The 23,331-nt window shown below is 42.1% G+C and overlaps 1 protein-coding gene across 4 annotated transcripts in view; it reads left to right on the top strand.

Moving 5' to 3' along the window:
• Positions 1-22,009, top strand: part of LOC143277921 (pyruvate kinase PKM-like) — a 114,660-nt gene extending 92,651 nt beyond the window's left edge. For 3 of the 4 annotated variants that reach the window (XM_076582897.1, XM_076582894.1, XM_076582895.1), the window contains exons 13-14: positions 7,306-7,341; positions 18,110-22,009. In XM_076582897.1, the coding sequence (XP_076439012.1) occupies positions 7,306-7,341; positions 18,110-18,420 (347 nt within the window). In that variant the 3' untranslated portion in view covers positions 18,421-22,009. The remainder of the gene's footprint in view (positions 1-7,305; positions 7,342-18,109) is intronic. The other variant, XM_076582896.1, reaches the window with a different exon arrangement.
• The last annotated feature ends 1,322 nt before the right edge of the window (positions 22,010-23,331 follow it).

Here is a 23,331-nt window from a genome sequence, read left to right as displayed (position 1 = left end):
CAGCACAGTAGCACTCCCTCTTCGGCCAGTATGCGCCCCATTTTGTCAGCCACAGGGCAGAGACAAACAGGGAGGTGGCCTCATATTTAGCCCACACCTCCCAGGGGCGCCAGGGTTCTTTGCCATTGAAGAGACCAGCCACCAGGGCCCCTCCATATACCACGCCACCTAAGTCAAAGCGGCGTGCGCAGAATCAGTGGCAGAGGAATAAACCACCTCATGTCCGTCCAAGCCGACCGGCCATGCCCAAGGCCAGAAGGCAGCACCCCCAATGACTGGGCCCCGATTCAGCACCGCCAGTCGTTCAGCCCCTCCAAGTAGGAAACTTGTCCTGGCATGCACATCAGTGGCGTGCTCTGGGGCTCAATGACTGGATTGTATCAGTGCTAGAGTCGGGGTACATGCTGCCTTGGGCGGAGGACTGCCCCCCTCTAAGATCCACTCCTCCTCCTTATGTGCCCAGCTCGACGGAACAGGAGAGCGTCTTAGAGAAAGAGATATCGCACCTACTCCTTATAGGGGTGATATCTCAACTCTTGGCCCCGGGCCCCGGTTTTTACAGCCTGTTGTTCATGATTCCAAAGGTCTCGGGAGGGTGGAGACCAGTCTTGGACTTGTCCCCCCTCAACAAATTCCTCCCCAAAGTCAAATTCAAGATGGACACACAGGCACATATTCGGGAGACCATTCAACAGGGCGATTGGGCTACCTCTATCGTTCTGAAAGATGCTTATTTTCATATTCTCATCCATCCGGCATCCCGTCGGTACCTGAGGTTCGTGTGGAGGGACAAGGTGTTCCAGTTCTCGGCCCTCCCATTTGGTCTGTCCCTTGCCCCTTTCCTGTTTACCAAGGTGGTGCGGGAATTGGTGTCCATCGTCCTGTCGGAATCCATTCGTCTGTGTGTGTACCTGGACGACTGGCTTATCCTGGCCCAGTTGCAGGCCCTGTGCCAGAGTCATATGGCCAGACTTCTAGACCTTTGCTCCCAACTGGGCTTCCTCACGAACCAGGAGAAATGCGATCTGTCCCCAAGTCAGTCCTTAGACTTCTTAGGGATGAGATTCGACACGCGGTCCATGATAGTCTCTCCGACGCCAGATCGCTGGGACCGTCTGGCAGGCTTCCTCAGCCACTTGCGCCATTCCTCCCAAGCAACAGCGCGGACACTTTCTTCCCTTCTGGGCATGATGGAGTCCATGGCACCTCTCATTCCCCTGGGCAGGGTTCTCAAGCACCCTCTTTAGAGGGCACTGAGGTTACGGTGGTCCCAGAGCACTCAGCCATGGGATACCCAGATATGTCTGGGCGAGTGGTTCCTCAAGGTGACATCAGAGTGGTTAACCACCCCTCTTCTGACACAGGGGGTGCCTATAGCCCCACCTACTCTTCAGGTGGCACTCTTCACAGACGCCTCCTCCCTGGGTTGGGGAGCCCACATGGACTCACTCCATGCAACAGGGACTTGGTCCCCGGAGGAGCGTCTATGCCACATCAGTGTTCTGGAACTGGAGGCAGTTCCGCAGGGCTCTCCTGCACTTCATGGGGGAGGCCACTGGCAAGACCATCCGCTTGTTCACGGACAATACGACGGTCGCATGTTACGTGAACAAAGGGGGAGGAGCGCACTCGGCAGACCTCTCCCTGCGGACCGAGGCTCTCCTCCGTTGGTGCCACAGCAGGGGCATTGCACTTTCAGCGAGACACATAGCAGGAAAAGCCAACATCTTGACAGATGCTCTCAGCAGGTCCAAGAGTGTCATACACACAGAGTGCACCCTGGACAAGGACAGCCTTCAGTGGGTGTGGGAACAGTGGTTTTGGCCGATGGTGGACCTTTTTGCCACAAAGTTCAACAAGAGACTTCCCACTTACGTCTCTCCAGTTGCCGACCCAGAAGCGCGGGCAGTGGATGCTCTCTCTCTAGACTGGAGCAGTCTGATTGCCTACGCGTTTCCTCCCTTTCCAATTCTGTCCAAGGTGATATGGAAACCCAGATTGGAACGCCCGCAGCTGATCCTCATTGCGCCGAAATGGCCAGCCCAGCCCTGGTTTCCTGACCTTCAGTCCCTGACACATGTTCCACCCCTGGAACTCGAAACCAAATCTCATCTGCTCAGACAGCCTTGTTCAGGCATTCCTCATTCCAATCCTCAACTGCTCCACCTGCACACATGGCTGCTGTGCGGTCGGAACTGTCAGCATCACCTTTGAAGTTTTCGACCCCTCGGTCGGCCTCTGTGTCGGCTGCGCTGACCCAGGGGGGTGCCTCCTCTGACCTCCTCTCCATAGTCAACGAAGCAAGGAGGGAGGGAACGGAGGCTTTGTATGACTTTCGCTGGAAGAAATGGTTGCGGTGGTGTACAGCTCAGGACATTCCCCCTACTAACCCTACGAGCATGCAGCTGGCCAACTTTCTGGCTCACTGCTCCTCGGTTCTCAACCTGTCTGCTAGTTCTGTGCGAGGGTACAGGTCTGCCATCTGTACCACAATCAAACAGCTAGGTGGTCCCGCCTTTGAAGCAGATTTCCTGCTCAGAGAGGTGGCTAGGGGCACCCAGAAGAGAAACCCCAGAAGAGTGCCCCTCTGGGACTTGTTCCTGGTGCTGGATTTCATTCGAAAACAGCCCTTCATGCCATTGGGGACTATTCCTTTCAACTAACTCACCATCAAGACCACTTTCCTTCTCGTAGAAGTGAGATTCATGGTCTTAGTGGAATGCCACAAGATCTGGCCTACCACAGAGATGGTTCCATCACTCTTCGTTTCCTTCCAGAGTTTCTGGCTAAGAACCAAGACCCTGAGGTCCCTTCCCCCTCTCTGAGGGTCAGACCTTTGTCTGATATTCTTGCCCAAGATGATGAGGATAGGCATCTCTGCCCTGTTCGGTGTCTCAAATACTATTGGGATAGATCTTGCCATAGGCGTTCTTCTCAGAGGCGTCTTCTCATCTCCCTCAATGAGAATTACAAGAAAGACATTGCTGCAGGCACCATTTCCCGCTGGGTTTCCCAAGTCATTCGTAGAACCTACTCTCCTGCACACAGGGATATCAGCTGTCTTAATCCCAGAGCACACGAAGTGCGGGCCATAGCTACTTCGGCTGCTTTCCAGCACTCAGTGCCACTGCATCATGTCTTGGAGGCAGCCTTCTGGCGGTCTGAGAATCCCTTCATCAACTTCTACCTCAGGGATTTCCGTATGATCAGGACTGACGGTTCCAAGGGGATTTCCTTTGTCGCGGCTAACACTGCGGTCTCAGTTACAAGGGCTCCCCATACGAACCAGTAGGCGTTGCCCTCCACCATTTGCTTTAAATTCTGCATCAGTTTGACATGGTACAGTATATGACACCAAAAGGAGGAGTTTGTATTATACTCCATGTTTGGTGATACATATACTTACCATGTCAAACTCGAATGCCCGCCCATCTGTCCCTGCGTCTCCGCCGTGGTTCTCATGGGGCATTTTCTTCGATGGCCATGGAATGATTCAGCGCTTATAGCTTTTAGAGGCGTTTGATTGGCTAAGAGCGGACCGGGCAAGACGGCTTGTCTTTTCACTGTTAGCCGCGTGAAATTTGGCCAAGCAGAGCAAACCGATAGGCCTAGTTTGCATCAGTTTGACATGGTAAGTATATGTATCACCAAACATGGAGTATAATACAAACTCCTCCTGTTTCTGTGTTTATTCTTCTGTACTTTTTTTAAAAAGTGTGTTTGGTGACTGGAAAGGGATGGCAGCATCAGCATGTAAGTGGTGTGCCTTTGTAGGAGCCAACGTCACTGACTGCACTTTTTCTGTTTTGTGAAAGAGACACACCAAGCGTTTTACCTTCAAGGTTCTGTGCTGAATTGATCACTTTATAATTATATGCTGTTTTTAGTTGTGTGTTTATGCATATGTGTGTGTGTGTGTGTGTGTGTGTTTAATCATATTTGTATATTTGTATGCATATATGTGTGCACAAACACACACACACACACACACACACACACACACACACTCACTCATATATATATATATATATATATATATATATACACACACACATGTATGTATACATATGTGTGTATGTGTATACACACACACACACACACGCACACACACACACACACACACACAGATGTATACATGTATCAGTATTAATAGTTTCGTGTTGAAGAAGGCAGGCAAGCAGGTGCTCAATGCCTTGCTTTGGTGCCACTTTGATCTGCTTTGACTAGCAGCTCTTCTTTATCAAACTGAAATGGTTGATTTTTCTTTTCTTTTTCATGAACTATAGAACATAAAGGTATCACATTTTGGGGTGCTTTTTGTACTTTAAAAAAATTTCTCTCCTTCTGCACATATTTCTATAGAATCCACAGCTGTTCAGTAGCATTTAACATGAAGTGTATGACTGCTTAACGTGGGGTGCTTTTCTTTTCTTTTCTTTTTTTTTTTTCCCTTTTTTTTTTGGTGGTTGGTGTTCTTTCTCTCTCTCACTCTTTTTCATTTCTAACAAGGAGTGTGTGAATGTGACGCCTGTGTGTGTTACTTTGGGTGTCTGGTTTTTTTCTTCTAGGCTATATCTAAGTTGGGGCCGGTGGTTGTGGTAGCTTGCTGTTTATGTGGTTTCCTCTTTCTTGTGTTGTGCTTGTCTTAGATAAGGTTTTGGGTGCTGACTGATGTATTCTCCTTGTAGTTGTCATGTCTGGGGGGAAGTAACCAGTGTTAGGGAGCTCACCTGCCTCCTTGCATCAGAGGGTCAGTGGGAAAAGAGGAACAGGTGGTTGTGGAAGAGGAATCTGTTGGGAGTAATGGAAAATAAAGTAATGGATGTTGTGTTGTTCTTCCACCCCCACAATTCATCCTGTTTCCTGTCTGCTCTCCAGCTTATGTCATCCTTTCCCTTGCCCATGAGAGCTGAAAAAGCTTAAGTAACCCTTAACAATTAGATGCTAAAATAGAGACAGATAGATATGTATATTCATCTTTAAAGAAAGACGAATAAGACATGGGCAGCTTAGAATTAGATAAAATCAAAATAATATATGTAACATAATTAGATGCTGAACAAGAGAATTAGATGTATCACTGAATTTGATGTTGTATAATGTAGTTAGATGTAGTATAATGGAAATTAATTGATGTTGTATAATATAGTTAGATGTAGTATAATGAAAATTAATATTTATCACAGAAATAAATTTGATTCTTTAACCAGCAGAATTAATTGTGCAGCAGACAAAATCTGATGTTGTATAACTGATGAAATTAGACATTTATAACATGTAGAATTAAATGTTACAGAATTAGACTAGAGAGACTTGAAGAATGGTAAGACAGGCGAAAGTTGACAGATTCCCTCTTGACCAGACTTTAGTTTTGACACACCTCTCTCCTAGAAAAGATGGAGGGACAGTAAACATCTCAGTCATCCATGCAAAAGGTACACAGTTCAAGTCTCCACATTGCCTGGTGATTTATCTGATTTTTCATCAAGATAATTACGCATTCAAGAGCAGTGAATTTTCAGATCTGTTTCTCAGTCTCCATCATGTGATCGTATGCAGATCAAAGAAATGGAGAATTCCATCTCTCTCAGTCTCTCTGTATCCCTCTCTGTTGGTCAGTCTGTATTTCTTAAACACAGAGTGCAGCTTGTTTTTATGTGGCAGATGTATGAATGAAAGGAAATCACATTGTCCCCTAACCCTCTGGTGTTTTTTGCCAGTAAGACAGAAAGGTATCACTATAAAGTGTTTGGATTTTGTTATTACTGTGAGCTTTATTTTATATTTGTAAAATCTGACAAAGCAGTGTGAAGTCTGAGTAACATAAAGTCTGACAAAAGGAATTTAGTTTGTTTCAGTTTCACCCTGTTTCGTAGAATAAGAATGGTTGTTCACAAATCCAAAATTCTTTTTTTTTTTTAATTACTATTTTTTAATACTCGGTATTATGTCCCAGAATGAGAGTAGTACTGCCTATTTTCTTTGTATGTTATATTCAACCTACTTGCAGTTTGTATACAGGTTCTGTGTGCGCTTTGACAGTGTAACAGTCTGTTAAAAGTGGTGTTACATCTCTAAACTCAAGAAGCAGCCTGTTTTTGCTTGGCTGTTGACCACAGAGGAAACTAGAACACTTTTTTGCCATGGTTGTATAGTGAGTGCAGTAAAGAGGAACCAGACCAAGTTTCATTGACCTCTATCATGTGGAAAAAGGAAAAATGGATGGTCCCAGTTATGGTTAAAATCTGTGCCTCCATTGTTAAGGGCTTGAGAGAAACTGAACATCCTTTGGAATTTATTTCAGTGTTGTCTCATATCTTTTCTAATGATTTTTTCCTTTTGTGTTGTATAGTATTTTAACATTTTTCAGCAACAGCACATTTTTCTGTGTGGACTTGAGGCTGCTCCAGCACCACCTTTGTGTGTGTGTGTGTGTGTGTGTGTGTGTGTGTGTGTAAATATAGTATATGAAAATGTTTTTTTATTATATGTGTGGATTTGTCTTCATAATTATGGCCAGGGAGAGCTCTCTTTAGTTGTGGGTAGTTCTATATGCACTTGGTGCATGCTGCACGTTGGACAACCTCCATTTATCAAGCCACCCAAAAGACTAGCAACCAGACCACCACACAAGGTCTAGTCAAGAGCAGAAATCATATTTCTTGCTGGAGTTGTACCCCTGATGTTCACTTTCTAGTCCATCACTAGGCTGTCACTCCGCCTAAACTTTTTCCTGATAGAGGCCATTTTCTATCACAGAACCTTTTCAAAAAAAAAAAAAAAAAAAAAAAAAAGGTTACATTTTTATTACATTTTTCTTTCTTTCTGAATTACTCTTTTTTTTTTTTTTTTTAATAGGTCAACATTTTGCAGTGCACTGAAATCAGAGAGCAACAGAAACCACACAAAAGTTGCTGTTACTTCTTTTTTTTTCTTTGTTTTTAAAAATAACATTTTGATTTGATTTTAATTGTTTAACATTTTACAATGCATTGAGGCTTGAAAGCAACAGAAACCATAAAAAAAAACCCACCCCAAAACAATGCCGACTGTTCCTAAAACGCTCTTGGCCAAGAGAGTAGGGATGTAACAAGGGCAAGACACTCTCCACTACAATCAGATTCTAGCCCAGATTGTAGAGACAGCAGTTTCCTCCACTGCTGTTCTGATGGTCATAGTGGGACACGACGGACTGTCATATATAAATTCAAATTTGTGTTACTACTTGGTTGGAGCTGGTTGGAAGCATGCGAGACACAGACTGTGCAGGAGATCAGCTTTGTTCTCTCTCCATGTGTTTGGCAGAGACTGATGAACCTGAGGTGGAGGTGGTGATCAATGGTGAGGATCCATGGAATAGACTGATCAGGAGATCTGTTGTTTTGTTTTTTTTTAATTTTTTTTTTTATTGTTGGTGTTTTCTTGTATGTGGTACAGTCACATCAAACACTGTTTTGTTTCCTTTTTTATGTGTCCAGTTAGACGCTTTGTTTTGTGTTTGCTTGTTATATCTGTGAGTTCTGTTGTTGTTTTTGTTTTGTTTTCATATATGGGACTGTGTCAGAATGACACAATCTGGTGTTTTGTTGTTGTTTTTCTCCAGCAGGACACTAGTTTTGTGCTTGACTGTAATGACTGTGAGTTTTTTGTTTTGTTTTGTTTTGTTGTTTGTTTGTCATCAGTGTGGCAAAGTCAGAGCAAGCATACATTTTAATTTTTCTGTGTTTTTCTCCATTAGGACATTGTTTTTTTGTTTTTTGTTTTGTTTTTTGCTTGACTGTAACATCTGTGACTTGAAGAATGCTGTAATATTTGTGAATTGAAGAATACTGTATTGCTTTGCCTGTGCTTGTCTGTCCAGTACACAGTAATAACTTCTCTGAAGGTTTGGCTGATATGAAGAATGAACAGATACCTTTTGTCTGAGTGCTTGTGAAGAGGAGAATTCCAGCTGTTGTGCATTGCCACATTTTCGTTTTTGATGCCAGAAAGGAAATATTGTTGTGTGTATGACAGGTGTGACAGTAGAGTGGTTAGCATGTTAGGTGTCCATCCCATGAGATGTGTGAGGTGTGTGGATTAATTCCCTGTGGTATCTGGCAGTTTAAGAGGGAAATTTGCCCAGTCTCTCAGGTCAGCATGTGTGCAGATCTACTGCTGCCTGAATCTCAAATTTAGTGTTGTACATGAGCAGAGGATCAGTTAGCATGTAGAGGTTAAAGATCCCATAGCCTTTTCTGGCAGAAGGGGCAGTGAATTCATATTCACTGTGTCATTCTGATGAGATGATAAACTGAGGTCTCATGAGCAGCAATGTGCGTGCACTGAAAACGAACCCATGGCAATAAAAGGGTTGTCCTCTGGCAAAAATCCAAAGAAGAAATCCAGTTTGATAGGGACACATTTAGAAATATGCACACACTCAAGGCCTGCCTAGCATGTTTGCTGATGCTACTGGTCAGGCATCTGTCTAGCACATGTGGTGTAGTGCATATGGATTTGTCTGAATGCAGTGACGCCTCCTTGAGAAACTGAAACTGTGTCAAGGGCTTGGCATAGGAAGGACAAATCCTCTCCTTTTATGTCAGAAATATCTGAGGCACTGATGAGAGAGTTCCTCTTCGCTGATGACTGCATGCTTGCTGCACACGCCCATGAGGACATGCAGTTCATTATGGACAGGTTCTCAACCTCCTGCAGGTGCTTTGGACTCCCCATCAGCCTCAGCAAGACCGAGTCCATGTACCAACCAGCTAGCTCACAGAACGCCATTGCCTCCCCCCCACCTGCAATCAAGATCAATGACACAGAGATCAAGTCAGTCGATACATTTTGCTGCCTGGGCAGCACCATATGCAGCAACGGAGCCCTTGTTGCAGAAGTGATGCTGTGCATTGCCAAGGCCAGCTCCGCCTTTGGCAGACTCAACAGCAGGCTGTGGAACAACAAAAGCATCAGGCTCAGCACCAAGATGAAAACCTACAGAGCTGTTGTGCCGACCACCTTGTTGTACTGCTGTGAAACATGGACGACATGTTGCCGTCACATTCAACAACTTCAGCAGTTTCACCAGAGATGCCTACGAAAGATCCTCGGCATCAAGTGGCAAGACAGGGTCTCCAGCCTCCGGGTCCTAGAGAGGAGTGGCCTGCCCAGCATCAAAAGCCTGCTGATCCAGTGCCAGCTACGCTGGACAGGACACGTTGTCCGCATGACAGACAGCAGGATCCCGAAGATGCTTTTGTATGGCCAGCAGAAGGAAGGCCACCGTGAACTTGGAAGACCCTGCAAGCGCTTCAAGGACACCTTGAAGACAAACCTCAAAGCCTGTGACATAGACATCGCTTCATGGGAAACTGATGTCCTTGACCGCTCTCGCTGGAGGATGCTGTGGTCTAGTGGAATAAAGACGTTCGAAAACAAGAGAACGCTGGCCATTAAGGAGAAGTGTGAGCGAAGGAAGCAGAGCTCAACTTCTGGAGATGTTTTCCCTTGCACTGTGGGAAGTGCTGCGCATCCAGAATCGGCCTCTTCTCCCATATGAGGACACACACCGACAGATAAGCCTGCCTGCCGACTCATCCGTTGGACCGACGGGAGACTCCATCATCATCATCATCATCATCATCATCATCATCCCATAATCCATGTTGGAGTCCACTGGGTTAAGCAAACACATACACATTTGTAAATATTCCCAAAATCAGAATATGGCTGCCTGAATAAACAGATAAAAGTGTTTGCATTTAAAATCACACCGGCAGAAACATGGGAGTTGGAGCACATGAATGCAGAAGAAGAAAGTGGTTGTGTGTGGCTTTGGAGAAGAAAACAAGAAGTTGATTCCCCTTCGCTGAAATCCTGACCTGAAGGTGTACCACCCATGTTCTGAAAGACACACATTGGTCGACAGAGCTGGCAAAGGCTTCTTGCAGATACAAGTCAAGGCAGTCTCATGACAAGGCCTGTACATAGCAACTTCAGATAATGGCAGGTTCATAAAACAGTTTCAGTTCCGTTGAGACTTCCTTGTCATCATTCATAACAGAAAGACACAGCCTCTGTCAGTTTGGGTTTGTCTTAGTATCTTTTTTTCTTTTTTCTTTGTGTTGTTTAAGTGTGCTTAAAATCAGTCAGTCTGGGTTATCTTGTAATAGATTAACTGACAAAAGGCTTTTCTTTCCTGTTCTAGAGTGTAGAATAACTGAAAGTGGAGGTTGTGGTCTCTCTGTTAAGAAGAGAGCTACCACCCAGAAGCTTTGATGGGTGGGCTCCTGAACAGAATTGTTTTGGAATCAGTTTTCAAGATGGGATCAGACAAGACTGGCCTTGTTGAAATGGTGTCTGTCATGGTTAAGTTGGATTTGTCTTTTTTTTTAAATATTTTGTTTGTATAGTGGATTCCACCCCAGCCTGCTGAGAGAGTTGAGATATCCATGATGGAAGCAGGAATGCATGTCTGTAAAGAAACTGTCACAAGCAGTAGAACGGAAAAGTGATGCTGATAGCCGATTTTCTGCTCAGAAATGGTGGCAATTGAGTATCCTACTTGCATGATAAAGTTCATATTGTTAGCACTACTTACAGGTACAGAATGGGATTAGATTTATAATGGGATACAGGCCTAGGATGGATAGATACAAGTGTGAAGCTGGGATATTAAATTTTGGATCATGGTCAGTAGGGATTGGATACAGGTCTAGGATGATGGGATACATGTCTAGGATGGGGTAGATGTCTAGGCTAATGGGATAGGGATAAGTATTTAGGTTGGTGTGCAGATCTTCAGGCTTAGAAATAGGTCAATGGTGATTGGATCAGATCTAAAATGGGATATAATTGAATATGAAGGGATATGATAATGATTTCGGATGAAAGTAGGATTATGAGATACAGATCTGGGATTGCAGAATACAGATGTAGGTTGGGATCCAGACACAGGGTGGAATACAGGACTAGCATGCTGGGAAACAGATCTAGGATAGAATATCCAGGAGGATGTATACAGGACTTGGAGAATGGAATGCTGGTCTAGGATGAAATATGGGTCCAGTATTGTGGATATATCTTTGATGGATGTAGCTCTAGAATGATGGGATACCAGCCTGTGACAATGAGCTACATGTCTAGGGTGGTTGGATACAGACAAAGGAAGGGATGCAAAACTGGATTGTGTACTTTGAAAATGTTTTTAATCAAAAGCAATTATGTTTATGGCAGTGGTGGTAGTTTCCTTTGCTATGGAAAGGGATGCACATAGCTGTTTGTTTTGCAATGCCATATGTGTTGAATGTAGTTTAGTTTTGCATGACTAGTGAGTGGTGTTAGACCAAAATGGGTTTACTTGTGTCGTTAGTCTTTCCTTTCCATCTTTTATTTTGTTCTGTACATTCTGGATCACTTGTTTGTTTTGCCTTTCCCTCATTCTGTTTGTTTCACTCAGTCGTGGGATATCTTTCACAGTTGACGTGGTATAAATCCAGTAATTTCTGATGACTAACTCACTGTCTGTCTTGTTCCATTCTCTTTTGCTCACTCATTTGATGTGACATCTGTGTACTTTGTGAACAATAATATTGGCTTTATGGAAAGGTAATGCACATAAACTACTTACCTCACACGCTTAACTTCAGCAGCAACATGTTATACATCACAGAATGATTGCTATCATAACATTTTTGTTATAGCATTTGTTTGTTTTAGTTAACCCCTAGGCTGCCTGTATGATGAGGTAACTTGCTTTCTTTAGCTAAAAACTCAGGAAGAATTGAAGTGTCAACTACAAGTAGACAGTGATAAACTTTTATCAGATGATTCAGTGGAAAATAAAAGGAGTGATGTTGAGAATGGCAAGATAGACGATAGTGAGTGATGCTGTACTTCGCAGACTGCCCATGTGACTGAGAGTGTTGATGACCGAAATAAGAGCAGTGGGAGTGACATTCTTGGCACTGAGCTAAGGCAGGGGTATAGAAGAATAAAGGTAGAAATAGGGTGAGGGGACTGAGGGGAACTGGACAAAGCGTAGTGGGTCAGATGGGTCAGAGAGGGGGAAGAGGATTGGGGAGTGGCCGAGGGGGGCATGGCTTTACTGTGTTTGAGGGGATAAGTGTTTGGCCAAAAAATAACATTCAGCTTGTTATTACGACTTTACTGGTGACAGTGGACTGAGAAAAGACCCACACAGTACAGACTGCATTGACTTTTTCTCTCTTTTTTGTAGATGATAATCTAAATCAGAAATTTGTTGAGAAAACCAGTTTGTATGCACAGCAGACACTCCAACAGGTGAAGGTAGATCCAGAGAGGCAGAAAAAAGTACACCAGGCAATCAGCATAGACAGATACAAATGTTTGAAATGAAACAGTTCATGTGTCTGACTTCACTGATAGGCATGATGATTTGTTTTCAAGAAAACTGACTGAAATCATAGGACATTCACAGGTATGTTGTCACTTGGAGAAGTAAAAAATGGATCGCATATATGTTTCTTTTTTATTTTATTGACTCACTTGTGTAAACAAAGTGAGTCTATGTTTTAACCCAGTGTTCGGTTGTCTGTGTGTGTGTGTGTGTGTGTGTGTGTGTGTGTCTGTGGTAGACTTTAACATTGACATTTTCTCTGCAAATACTTTGTCAGTTGACACCAAATTAGGCATAAAAGTAGGAAAAATTCAGTTCTTTCCAGTCATCTTGTTTAAAACAATACTGCACCTCTGGGATGGGCACAAAAAAATTTAAAAAAGAAGCCAAATTATATTCAAACTGCATTTACTGTTATATTTTTTGTATTCTCTAAACTTGGCACTTTGATATGATATTCTGACCCAACAACAAGAGCAGTCATTATTATCATTTTTTGTTCAATCTGGAACTTCTTTTGCTAAGCATGGAAGTTTGATTTATTTTGCAAACATTTTGGTGCAGATAGTAAAAAAGGGAAATTACTCTGTAATTAATGCTAGGGGACTTAATTTGATCTTTCTCATCTTAAACATTACATTTTGAAATTATACTCGATACATAAAAAGCTTGTGTGTTTTACTCTCAGTGCATAGGGCTTTCACTATGTTCATTCGCCCAAGTGGTCTTTTTCGGAAAATACTAAAATCAATATGACGAGTGGACTATACAGATCTATTGGCTGAGCCCTGAAGGTCATGGGCAAAAATCAGTTGCGTACACATATTTATACACATTCAAAGTGCGTGCTTATATTCTTCGCGAACGTGAATGACGCCATTTTGTTTCAAGTTGTTGACCTGCCCGTTCAATCCTATATTCAATGGACAATACACCATAACATGTGATGGAAAGTTGGAGAAGGAGACTGTTAAATATTTATTCAGAAAAAGATTTGTAAACGCCTCATTAATTACTGGAATATGCCCCAAACTGCCATAAAAATATCCACAGAATCAGTCGGAATTCACAGTTTAAAATTGTTAATACCCTTGAATTGATCACGATGAAACGAAAAAAATTCCAGTCTTGACTTTTCTCAAAATTTCAAATTTTCACTTCTTACGACGTTTAGAAGTACTTGTACTTGGCTCTACATGTTATTAGTTTAACAAAATACTAAATTTTCATATCAACTTTAAAACTATAAAACTAGAATGAACATAAAAGAGAAATTGAATCGATTGTGTCTACTACATTCCTGGCGGGTGTAACTAAACTTGTACATCTATCTAGATGTAGAGAAAACGGCTAAATGTTGCAGTGTGATTGCCGTGATAGCCACGTCTCCTTTACCGCAGACTTAAAAAGAATTTTTTTTTTTATTGCCCTTAAAGATTTTTTGAATGCCCAAGATACACCAGAATAATTTGATTTAAACAGTGTTCTCACTGCGAATACCGCAATTGATTTATCGCTCTTTAAAAAAGTATGTTCAAATATTAAAATTTTAGAACGTCAGTTAAGGAGCCACGATAGTGTAATGGGTAACACAGTTTCTTCTCACTCGAACACGCAGGGTTCGAATCTGGTTAGGACTTTTTTCTTTTTTTTTTTAACCTGAAGCTTTATAATAACAAATACAGAACACATTTTAACGATTAGATTTTTATATATTTTTTTAAGTGTAGATTTTTATATATTTTTTAAAGTGTATCACAAGTGAGTCTTGAAGGCCTTGCCTCTCTTGTTGTAGTTTTAATATTGTTTGTGTGTACAGGTTGTATCCATTTGTCCAGAAAATATATTACTTTGCAAACAACCAGACTAATGTTCGTTATGAACACGTTAAACTCTGACAAAATCAAAACACTGATTTTAAAACAATTGTATGTCTTTGGAGAAATAGAAAATTGGAAAACATGTGTTTTCTATTCTTTGTTCATTTACCTTTCAGAAAATATATACTTTTATTAGTGTCCCTGCAATAAGAAAACTCAAGAGAATAAAAACAAAACAAAAAAAACCTGTTTTGTTTTTCGAAAAATCCCTGGCAGATAGATTTCACTTAAATCTTAATTCCCAGGCAGCAGAAGGGTTAAGTTTAAGAGTCATTTCCATTGAAAAACTGTTTAGTGTTGAGTTGGACCAAAAGAAGGTTTGAAGACAAGTTGTTTTTTTCTGTCTGTGTGAGTGCATGTGTGTGACTGTGAGCATATGTGCACAATGTATTTTCATATTCCTGATGAAAGACATGAACATGATGAAGTTTTGTGGGGTTTTTGTTTAAGGAGGTTTGTACCTCAGACATTTCTTATCAGGTTTTCTTAAAACCCAGATAGACTGAATATTAAGGTTTTTGTAAAGGTAAAATTTACACAAAACCAGAGTGTTTTCAAACTCAGTGTAGAGTGTTTTTGTACTCATGTATAAATCAGTTTTACATCCTCGGCATGCATGTGTGTATTGCTTTCTCTCTCTCTCATCAGTAACATTGGTTTGTTTTAGCATATTAACTTCTAGTGCACATTTTTGGTTGTTGATCATCTGTAACTTTGGCATGTTAGTGGATGATTCAGTAATCTTTTATCACTGCATGCTCAAATCAGAACTTAGTGTTGTTAATTTTATTGTTAACTGTTATTATATAGAATAAAATATTTACATACTGTTTGGTGAATTATGTGTTAGTTTATTTTTAGGGGTGGGGGAATGATTTGTGAAAGGTCACATGAAGATCGTTTGTTTTTCTCTGTTCAGATTTAGAATTATGTAGCTCGGGTTAATGAAAGTGTGAGGCAGTGTGATATCTCAGTGTTTCTTGCTCTTTCTTCATCTGCAGTGAGTGTGTGTGTGTGTGTGCATGCATGCGTGCATGTGTGCGCATGCACGTGTGTATGGTGGGGGAGCATTTGAGGTGGTGTGCCTATGGCTGGTAAAGATAAATGTGTCAAAATATAAAGGACTTCAGTGGCTTGACTTTTAACAATCCCCCCCCCCCCCCTCCCCAGGCAAGTGCTATAATTTGAATTTCATTCATTCATGGTTGCAAATGTGGGTACAGAAAGATGCTAGCCCGTGTTCTCTTTGTATGTTTGTCTGTGCCTTATTCATTCACTTCTGTCCTAAGAGCATAGTGCACAACTCCAGTCTATATGCTTCGAGAACTCTTTCATTCTGTTACAGTGATATGAAGTTTCATGGATACTGGTTCTGTGCACTGTGTTCAGAACCGAAGGAGTGCAACTCGAGTGTCGCCACTCATTTTCCTTGGACTCTTGTCTTGCCCTCTCTTGCTTGTTCTCTCTCTCTCTCTCACTCTCTCTCTTCTTTGTATATCTATGTGTGTGAAGAAGTACCTACCATAGATATTTGGTGACTTGAGCCATATTTTGATGATGCACAAAATGATGACTTAGGTCTCGTTATTTTCATGTAGATGGGTCTGATACTATTATTGAGGAGGTGGTGATTTTGGTCTTATTATTTTGATGCAGTTGGGTAAGGTACATTTACAGTGATCATGTTGGTGCCTGAACTGGGATGGAATGAGATAAAGCTGGCTTGAGTTTTAGTGCAGTGACTGTAGTTCCGTGGTGGCCGTCATGCATGCATGCATGCATGCGTGTGTGTGTGTGTGTGTGTGTGTGTGTGTGTGTGTGTGTGTGAATACTGAAGAGCAGACTAAAACTGCTGTGTGTAAGCAGCCTATCAGTCATTTTGAAAAGAAAAAGGAGTGGCAGGGAATGGAAACCAAAAAGTGTGACTGTTACACGTTCAGACACCCACCAGGCCCCCTGAACCCTCTGCAGTGGACATAGTGGTTGGGTTTTTCTTCCACGACATGTCTGTCCCCTGAATGATACTCATCGGATGTCTCAGCAGTGGCAGTGACCAGGAAAATAAATCTGGTGATGAATAACTGTTGGTCTTCCATTTGTATGTTTATAAAATATATACCATCATGAAAAGACCAAAGGTAATGATGCATTTATTTACAAACAGCCACAACATTCCTTTTGGCTCAGGTCTTTATTCATTAGGCTTCTTCAGAATCTGTCTGCCTAATTTGCAGCAGGAAGAATTGCTCTAAACTTTGCAAAAAATACCCTGAAAGAATTAAGATGTTTGAAAGGGGAGGTGAGAGAGGGAGGAGTGTGAGTGGAGAGGAAAGGGGGAGGACAGGCACAGATGGAGGGGAGGGAGGGAGGAGTGTAGGTGGAGAGTTAAGAGGACAGACAGATGGAAGGGAGGGAGGGAGGAGTGTGAGTGGAGAGGAAAGAGGACAGAGATGGGAGGGAGGAGTGAGTGGAGAGGAAAGAGGACAGAGATGGAAGGGAGGGAGGGGTGTGAGTGGAGAGGAAAGAGGACAGAGATGGAAGGGGAGGGAGGGGTGTGAGTGGAGAGGAAAGAGGACAGAGATGGAAGGGAGGGAGGGGTGTGAGTGGAGAGGAAAGAGGACAGAGATGGAAGGGAGGGAGGGGTGTGAGTGGAGAGGAAAGAGGACAGAGATGGAAGGGAGGGAGGGAGGGGTGTGAGTGGAGAGGAAAGAGGACAGAGATGGAAGGGAGGGAGGGAGGGGAGTGAGTGGAGAGGAAAGAGGACAGACAGATGGAAGGGAGGGAGGGAGGGGAGTGAGTGGAGAGGAAAGAGGACAGAGATGGAAGGGAGGGAGGGGTGTGAGTGGAGAGGAAAGAGGACAGAGATGGAAGGGAGGGAGGGAGGGGTGTGAGTGGAGAGGAAAGAGGACAGAGATGGAAGGGAGGGAGGGGTGTGAGTGGAGAGGAAAGAGGACAGAGATGGAAGGGAGGGAGGGGTGTGAGTGGAGAGGAAAGAGGACAGAGATGGAAGGGAGGGAGGGAGGGGTGTGAGTGGAGAGGAAAGAGGACAGAGATGGAAGGGAGGGAGGGGTGTGAGTGGAGAGGAAAGAGGAAGGGAGGGAGGGAGGGGTGTGAATGGAGAGGAAAGAGGAAGGGAGGGAGGGAGGAGTGTGAATGGAGAGGAAAGAGGAAGGGAGGGAGGGAGGGGTGTGAATGGAGAGGAAAGAGGAAGGGAAGGAGGGAGGGGTGTGAATGGAGAGGAAAGAGGACAGACAGAGATGGAAGGGAGGGAGGGAGGGACAAAAGGGGGAATAAAATGAAGGGGTGTCAGGGGAGAGAAAAAGAGAGGTTAGTCATTGAGGTTATATGGAATATATGCATGTACTTGACCTAAGAAAAGTGACCAAGGTGATTGACTTGTCAGAACTGGATATCACATCTTGACCAGCTGTTGCTTTCCCCTGCCCCCATCCCATTATCCCCCCTTTCCCTCCTGTCCCAGTTCAGTGCCCTTTGAGGCCAATGCTGGTTCTGAGCCACACCAATTACCCAGATCTGGATCTTTTAAAAGTTACTTCCACAACTAATGTTAACCTTATAGTACAGCTGATGTTAATATTTTAAAATTTGCCCCTACAGCTGATGTTAATATTTGGATTTACCAGTACAACTGAAGCTGATCTTTTACAAATTGACTTCAGCGGATGTTACTCTTTGAAATTTACTTCTATAACAGATATTGATCTTTGAAAATCTACTACTTTAACTAATATTAATCTGTAAAAATCGATGCTGGTTTTTTAAAATGTACCTTTACAAACTGAGGGTGGCATAGGACAAGTGCTGAAGAGTGGCAGTCACAAACTGTGTGTAATGTGTGTTGCAGACAACAAGATGAATGAGTGGACAGCGGATGTGGACCGTCGCATCTGGAAGGCCATGTACATGGCCATGGAGCGCAACTTTGTCAAGGTGGGTGACCCCATCGTGGTGCTGACTGGCTGGAAGCCTGGCTCTGGCTCCACCAACACCATGCGTATCATCACGGCCACAGATGTGCGGGACAAGGACCTGCTGCCACCCATCACAGGCATCAGCTCTGTGCCCAGCTTCAATGTGATGGCTGGTGGCCAGGAGACAGGGTCCGAGGCCTCCTTGTCCTCCGTACCCACTGAGGAGGGCGTCAAGTTCTTCTAGGGAGCTGCTGTTCTCAGCCTTTGTTTTGCTGGGTGTTGTCAGTTATTTCGTTTTGAACTTGAGACTTTTTTTGTTTTTTGTCTTGTGTGTTGGGGCACGAGCCCAGTTTGTGGTTAGAGGTTTTGTGTTTGTGTCCAGGTCTCCCAGGCATTAGGCAGTTTTCAAGTTTTGGTCCTGGTCCTGTTCTTTGTGTGTGTCATAGCTAGTTAGTGTCCTGGGGGGATGGGGGTTGAATGTTTTTTGACTTGGCAGAGGAGTTGTGTCCCCTTCCCTCCCCTTGCTGTTTGGTTCTGTTGTAGATTTCTCTCATCAGTCAAACTGTTTTTTGAAGAGCTTTCAAAAGTGGATTGGATTTTTTTTTTCTTTTAAAGTTTTAAAAATTGTGTTTTCTACTAATAGGTTAGACCTTTAATCTTGGTAAAATACTGATGTCACCATATTGTTACAGAATACACCATCACACACAACACAATGTAGACATGATGCATGCAAATGTATCTTCACAACACACACACCACACAGTGGAATTCATGCCTGAAGTCATAAAGTAGTCCTAGTCATGTATGAACACAGTTTTGTGAGACAAAATTGAACACTGTATAATTGGAAACAAAAAGGCTGCATGCTGAAGAAGGTACTGGTCCATAACAAAGAGGGAAGCCATCATCTTTGAACTGTATTTGTCACACAATTCCATACATGACCATTGTAAGGAGTTGACAAAAAACATTGCATGTGAGTGATTTTCAGGCAGTCCTATTTGATGAGAGTCAAAAAGAATTAAGAAGACTGATGACATAATTCTGTGTTGCGTAAGCTCACATGATGACAGATTTTTAAAGATATATAAATGTAGATAAATATGAATATTTACATTTTTAAAAATCAGTACAGTGAATACAGTACAGAAGTTAGACCAAAAAATGCTGCTTGTGCTTCACACAGGCTCGTTTGGCAGTTATTTGCAGTTGAAAACTGGTGTTGACTGCAGATCACGTCTTTGTTTTAGAACAAAGTACAGAACATAATTTGTGTTGTTTCCATCCATCAAGATGTTGAAGATATGAAATTTTTTGCACCACCAGAACAGCAGTAGGAATTTTTAGGTTACTAGTCCAAGAATGACAGGAATATATTAAGGGAGAAAAAACCAGTGATTACTGATCTGTCTCTGAATAAGTGCAGACACCTGAACACAGAGAGAGGGCTGTCTATACAGTGGTGTAAAATCAGTCACACACATACAAATCCTGTTTGTGTATGCAGTTCACTAGCTCAGAGGAAGAACAAGAGAAAGTCAATCTCCAGTTTGTCCAGATGAAATTAAACTGAAATCAGGACGGGAGGAGATGATAATATGAATGGTTTAGGTGTCATTTTAAGGTGATGAATCCTCATTGATGGCATCCTGGGTCAGGGAGACAGCTGGATGGGATGGCCTTTATCAGCCAAAAAACCAACAAACAAAAACAAAAATGGATATAAACAGGATGTGATGGAACTGGAATTTCAGAGCTTTAATGAGCTGGTTTTAGAGGTGAAAGATTTTTTTTTAACCCCTTTTTTTTGGGGGGGGGGGGTATATATTATTTTATTATTCAATATTTTGGGGTTTGTGTTGCTTTTGCTTATGTGTCTTTAGCACTAGCAAGATTTGATCATATGATTCTTGTCCATCTGATAATCCTGCTTTGCTCTGACAAATCATACCAAGGTGATCAGTTATTTGCTTTTTTAATGTTTTAAAATAAACATACACACTGAAAAGAATGAAATGAAATACATGTTTATATTGAAATTTATTCTTTCGTTCCTTTTTTTTTCCCCCAAATGACTAGTAAATTTCAAATGTTAGCTTTCCTGTACATGTGACATGACTGATAGCAAGTTTGGTGGTGTATTTACTCACATATTTTTCCACCTCATGTATCTTGCTGTGTTTTTTGTCTTGTTTCTTTTGTATTTGCAGAGTATTGAAGTATATCTGTGGGTATTTATTGTATTCAAGAGAAAACTGCATCTTGTTTACATGCCAAGTGAGCTATATGATAGTGGATTTATAGAAGTATTGGTTGCACCCAGCTGCATTTGCACAGAAGGAACTGCCAGTGTGGGGAGAAAAGTCTGAGAGAGCATGGTTTGAAAAGGCACCCTGTGATCATCATGAAATATGAAGACTTAAAGAAGATTGATGTCTGTGATCATCCTGAAATATGAAGACTTAAAGTTAGTGATGTAAAGTGACCATAATATGTAGACAGGGTCATTTGGTCAGCTCAGGTATGTGTGTTTTCTAACATCCACCAGAACTGAGTGACAAATGGTTTGCTGTAGTGATGAAAATAAGTTTGGACATTTGGCTTGTCTGGTCAACAGACAGTAAACAATAACAGTACCTTTAGATGACAATGATAATATCATTTAAGAGTACAAAACATGCTTAAGGTATGTGGAATGGTGACATTGGCTGTTGTTACCATGTTACAAACCGGCAAACTCACGTTCTAACAGAACACAAAGGGATAAGACAAGTTGTTTATTTTGAAGGATGACATGGTTGTGTCTTTGGTGGAAGTTGCACTGACACTGGATTGTCCTGGCTAAAAAGTCTTGCACACATTTGTGAGAGTTCACCTTTGATGCTGTTAAGAGCAGTAAACCTACACAGTTACCTCACATCTTCCACAAAACAGGGACAAACAAGTATAGCTGATGTTGAATATTTCTCATTTGGTTTGTGCACAAACAAACCCACAAATTTTTAAGTCATTCGGAGTTCAGCATGGAGTCAGTGAGTCTAGGTTTGAAAACAAAGTAGTGAAATGAAATGCAGCACAGTACTAACACTCATCTCAGGTGTATTCTCACAAGGAACATATGTGCAGTCAGGAGGCAAGGAAAGGACTACAGCATTGAGGCAGTAACAGCAAGAACAAAGTGTGGCAGGAAAGGGGCAAAAATAGAAATCACTACATTTGGAGAGAATGTTGTGAAATGCAAAATGGGAGAAAGTTGTGAAACACAAAAGAAATGCAGAGGTCCAGAACAGGAGAGAGCTTTTCTGTGTGATCTGCAGCCCACATGTCGACTGTTTGCAGTGAGTGAGTGGACTGTGTGTTGTGTGCCTGCTTGTGTGGCAAGTCATGGATTAGCCCAAAACACTTAATGACTCTTTCCTTTTAACCCCAAAGTGCTGTTGTTTATCTGAATCTCAGCTTTGTATATACATAGTTCTGTGAGTGCTGAGTGAGATTTGATTTGCTTTGTATTGAATTGTACAAACTTTTATTGATTTATTTTTTTTAAACACAAATCAAGTGTTAGATAAATCATTGCTACATTGCACAAGTTTATTCAACTTCTGGTGAAATATATATTGAATGTTACTTCTTGTGTTTAGATGTTTGGATCCATAATAGCAATAGATACTCTGTTCTGCAGATTGTTGAATATGACATTTGTGAACATGAGATAGTTAAAAGTTTTTCAGCTGCAGAAAAATTGTAGAGAAGATGCAATGTTTGGAAATGAAAAGAATGTCATTGTGCCAATTCCATTTCAGGCATTAAAACGGAAACTGTTTGCATCAGTAAGAGTGTGTTGTAAATATGTGTGTGTGTGTGTTTGTTAATGCTAGCATTGCAATCTTTTGGTGTGTGTGTGTGTTTGTGTGCTCACGAGCACGCCAGTGTGTGCTCAAAGTATTAGGTCACAGACAACAACAAATGCAAGGAAGCCAATATTTTGATACTGTGCAAAGTTAAACACTGATTTTGTGATTACACTGTGTAAGTTTACCCTGGCCTATGAGTAAGCACTCAAGTTGAATTCACCTGAAACAATCTGATATGGAAGCTGTATCTTACAGGACTAGTATTCAATAGATGCCAGGATGAATATATTCTGAGAGACAGCATTGTATACAGACATGTAAAGTAAACCCTAAACCACAGACACATTCACACCGACTATCACTGAAAGTAATTGAAGTGGAAATAGCCCATACCTGAACCTATTCAATGGGTTCCTTCTCTCCAATGGACCAGCAGGGCGTTGCATTGACCAGTCCTGGCTGTCATTTATGATTCATTTCTGTTGTGTAAAGAAGCTCCATGAGCAGTGTGAGTGTTAGTCACTGAAAGATGATGTGGTATCAAATAGGCCTAAATTCATGAATACAGAAATCAGTAATAACACAATCTGCCTTGCTATATGCTTTTTGTGTATTGCTGTGTTGTAGGAATGACTGCACACAGATTCCTTCATCTGCACTTTTTTTCCTGTTGTATGTTGTTCTTGGTCTTCATAAAGTAGCTCCACATGTGTTGTCCTGATGATTGTGGACCAGTGATTACAGGTGTCGTGTCATGTTGTTGAGAAAAGCACTCCCGTTTTCCTCACTCCACCCAGGTGTGAATGGGTACCTGACCAGTAAAAGCCCTAAAGTGGGACCAGAACGAAAGAAGCAGTTTGTAAATTTATAAAGCATGCACATCATAGGGTAGGTATGGGTAATTGTGAACAGCAAGTAATTGTGAACGATTTGTATACCTCCCCACTAAACAGCTGCATTTCACAATTGAGTCGGCTTTGACCATTTTCTAATAACCTTAATGAATATTCATTTCCAAGAACCAGTCAAACATCAGCTATTTCTGGCTATTTCCGCGCTCTTCTCTTTGTGCACCTCTGCCGACCAAGGTTACAAACACGCTCTCAAATCCTAAATTCAAGGGAAGTAGGTTGTGGACTTGAACTTTGACACAGTTTAAAATAGTTGATTTGATTGGATATGTTGAATGCACATTACCAGTGCTCGGAGAATTTGAGAAACGCCTATTAGTGACAGATCAGAATGTTAGTTTTGACAGGAATCTGCAAAATAGTGCCGTTTGCAATTAGACCATAGGA

The sequence above is a fragment of the Babylonia areolata genome, chromosome 35 (genome assembly GCF_041734735.1).
Source record: "Babylonia areolata isolate BAREFJ2019XMU chromosome 35, ASM4173473v1, whole genome shotgun sequence".
Classification (NCBI taxonomy): domain Eukaryota; kingdom Metazoa; phylum Mollusca; class Gastropoda; order Neogastropoda; family Buccinidae; genus Babylonia; species Babylonia areolata.
The sequence above is the reverse complement of the archived record's forward strand: the minus strand, read 5'-3'. Positions and strand labels throughout refer to the sequence as shown.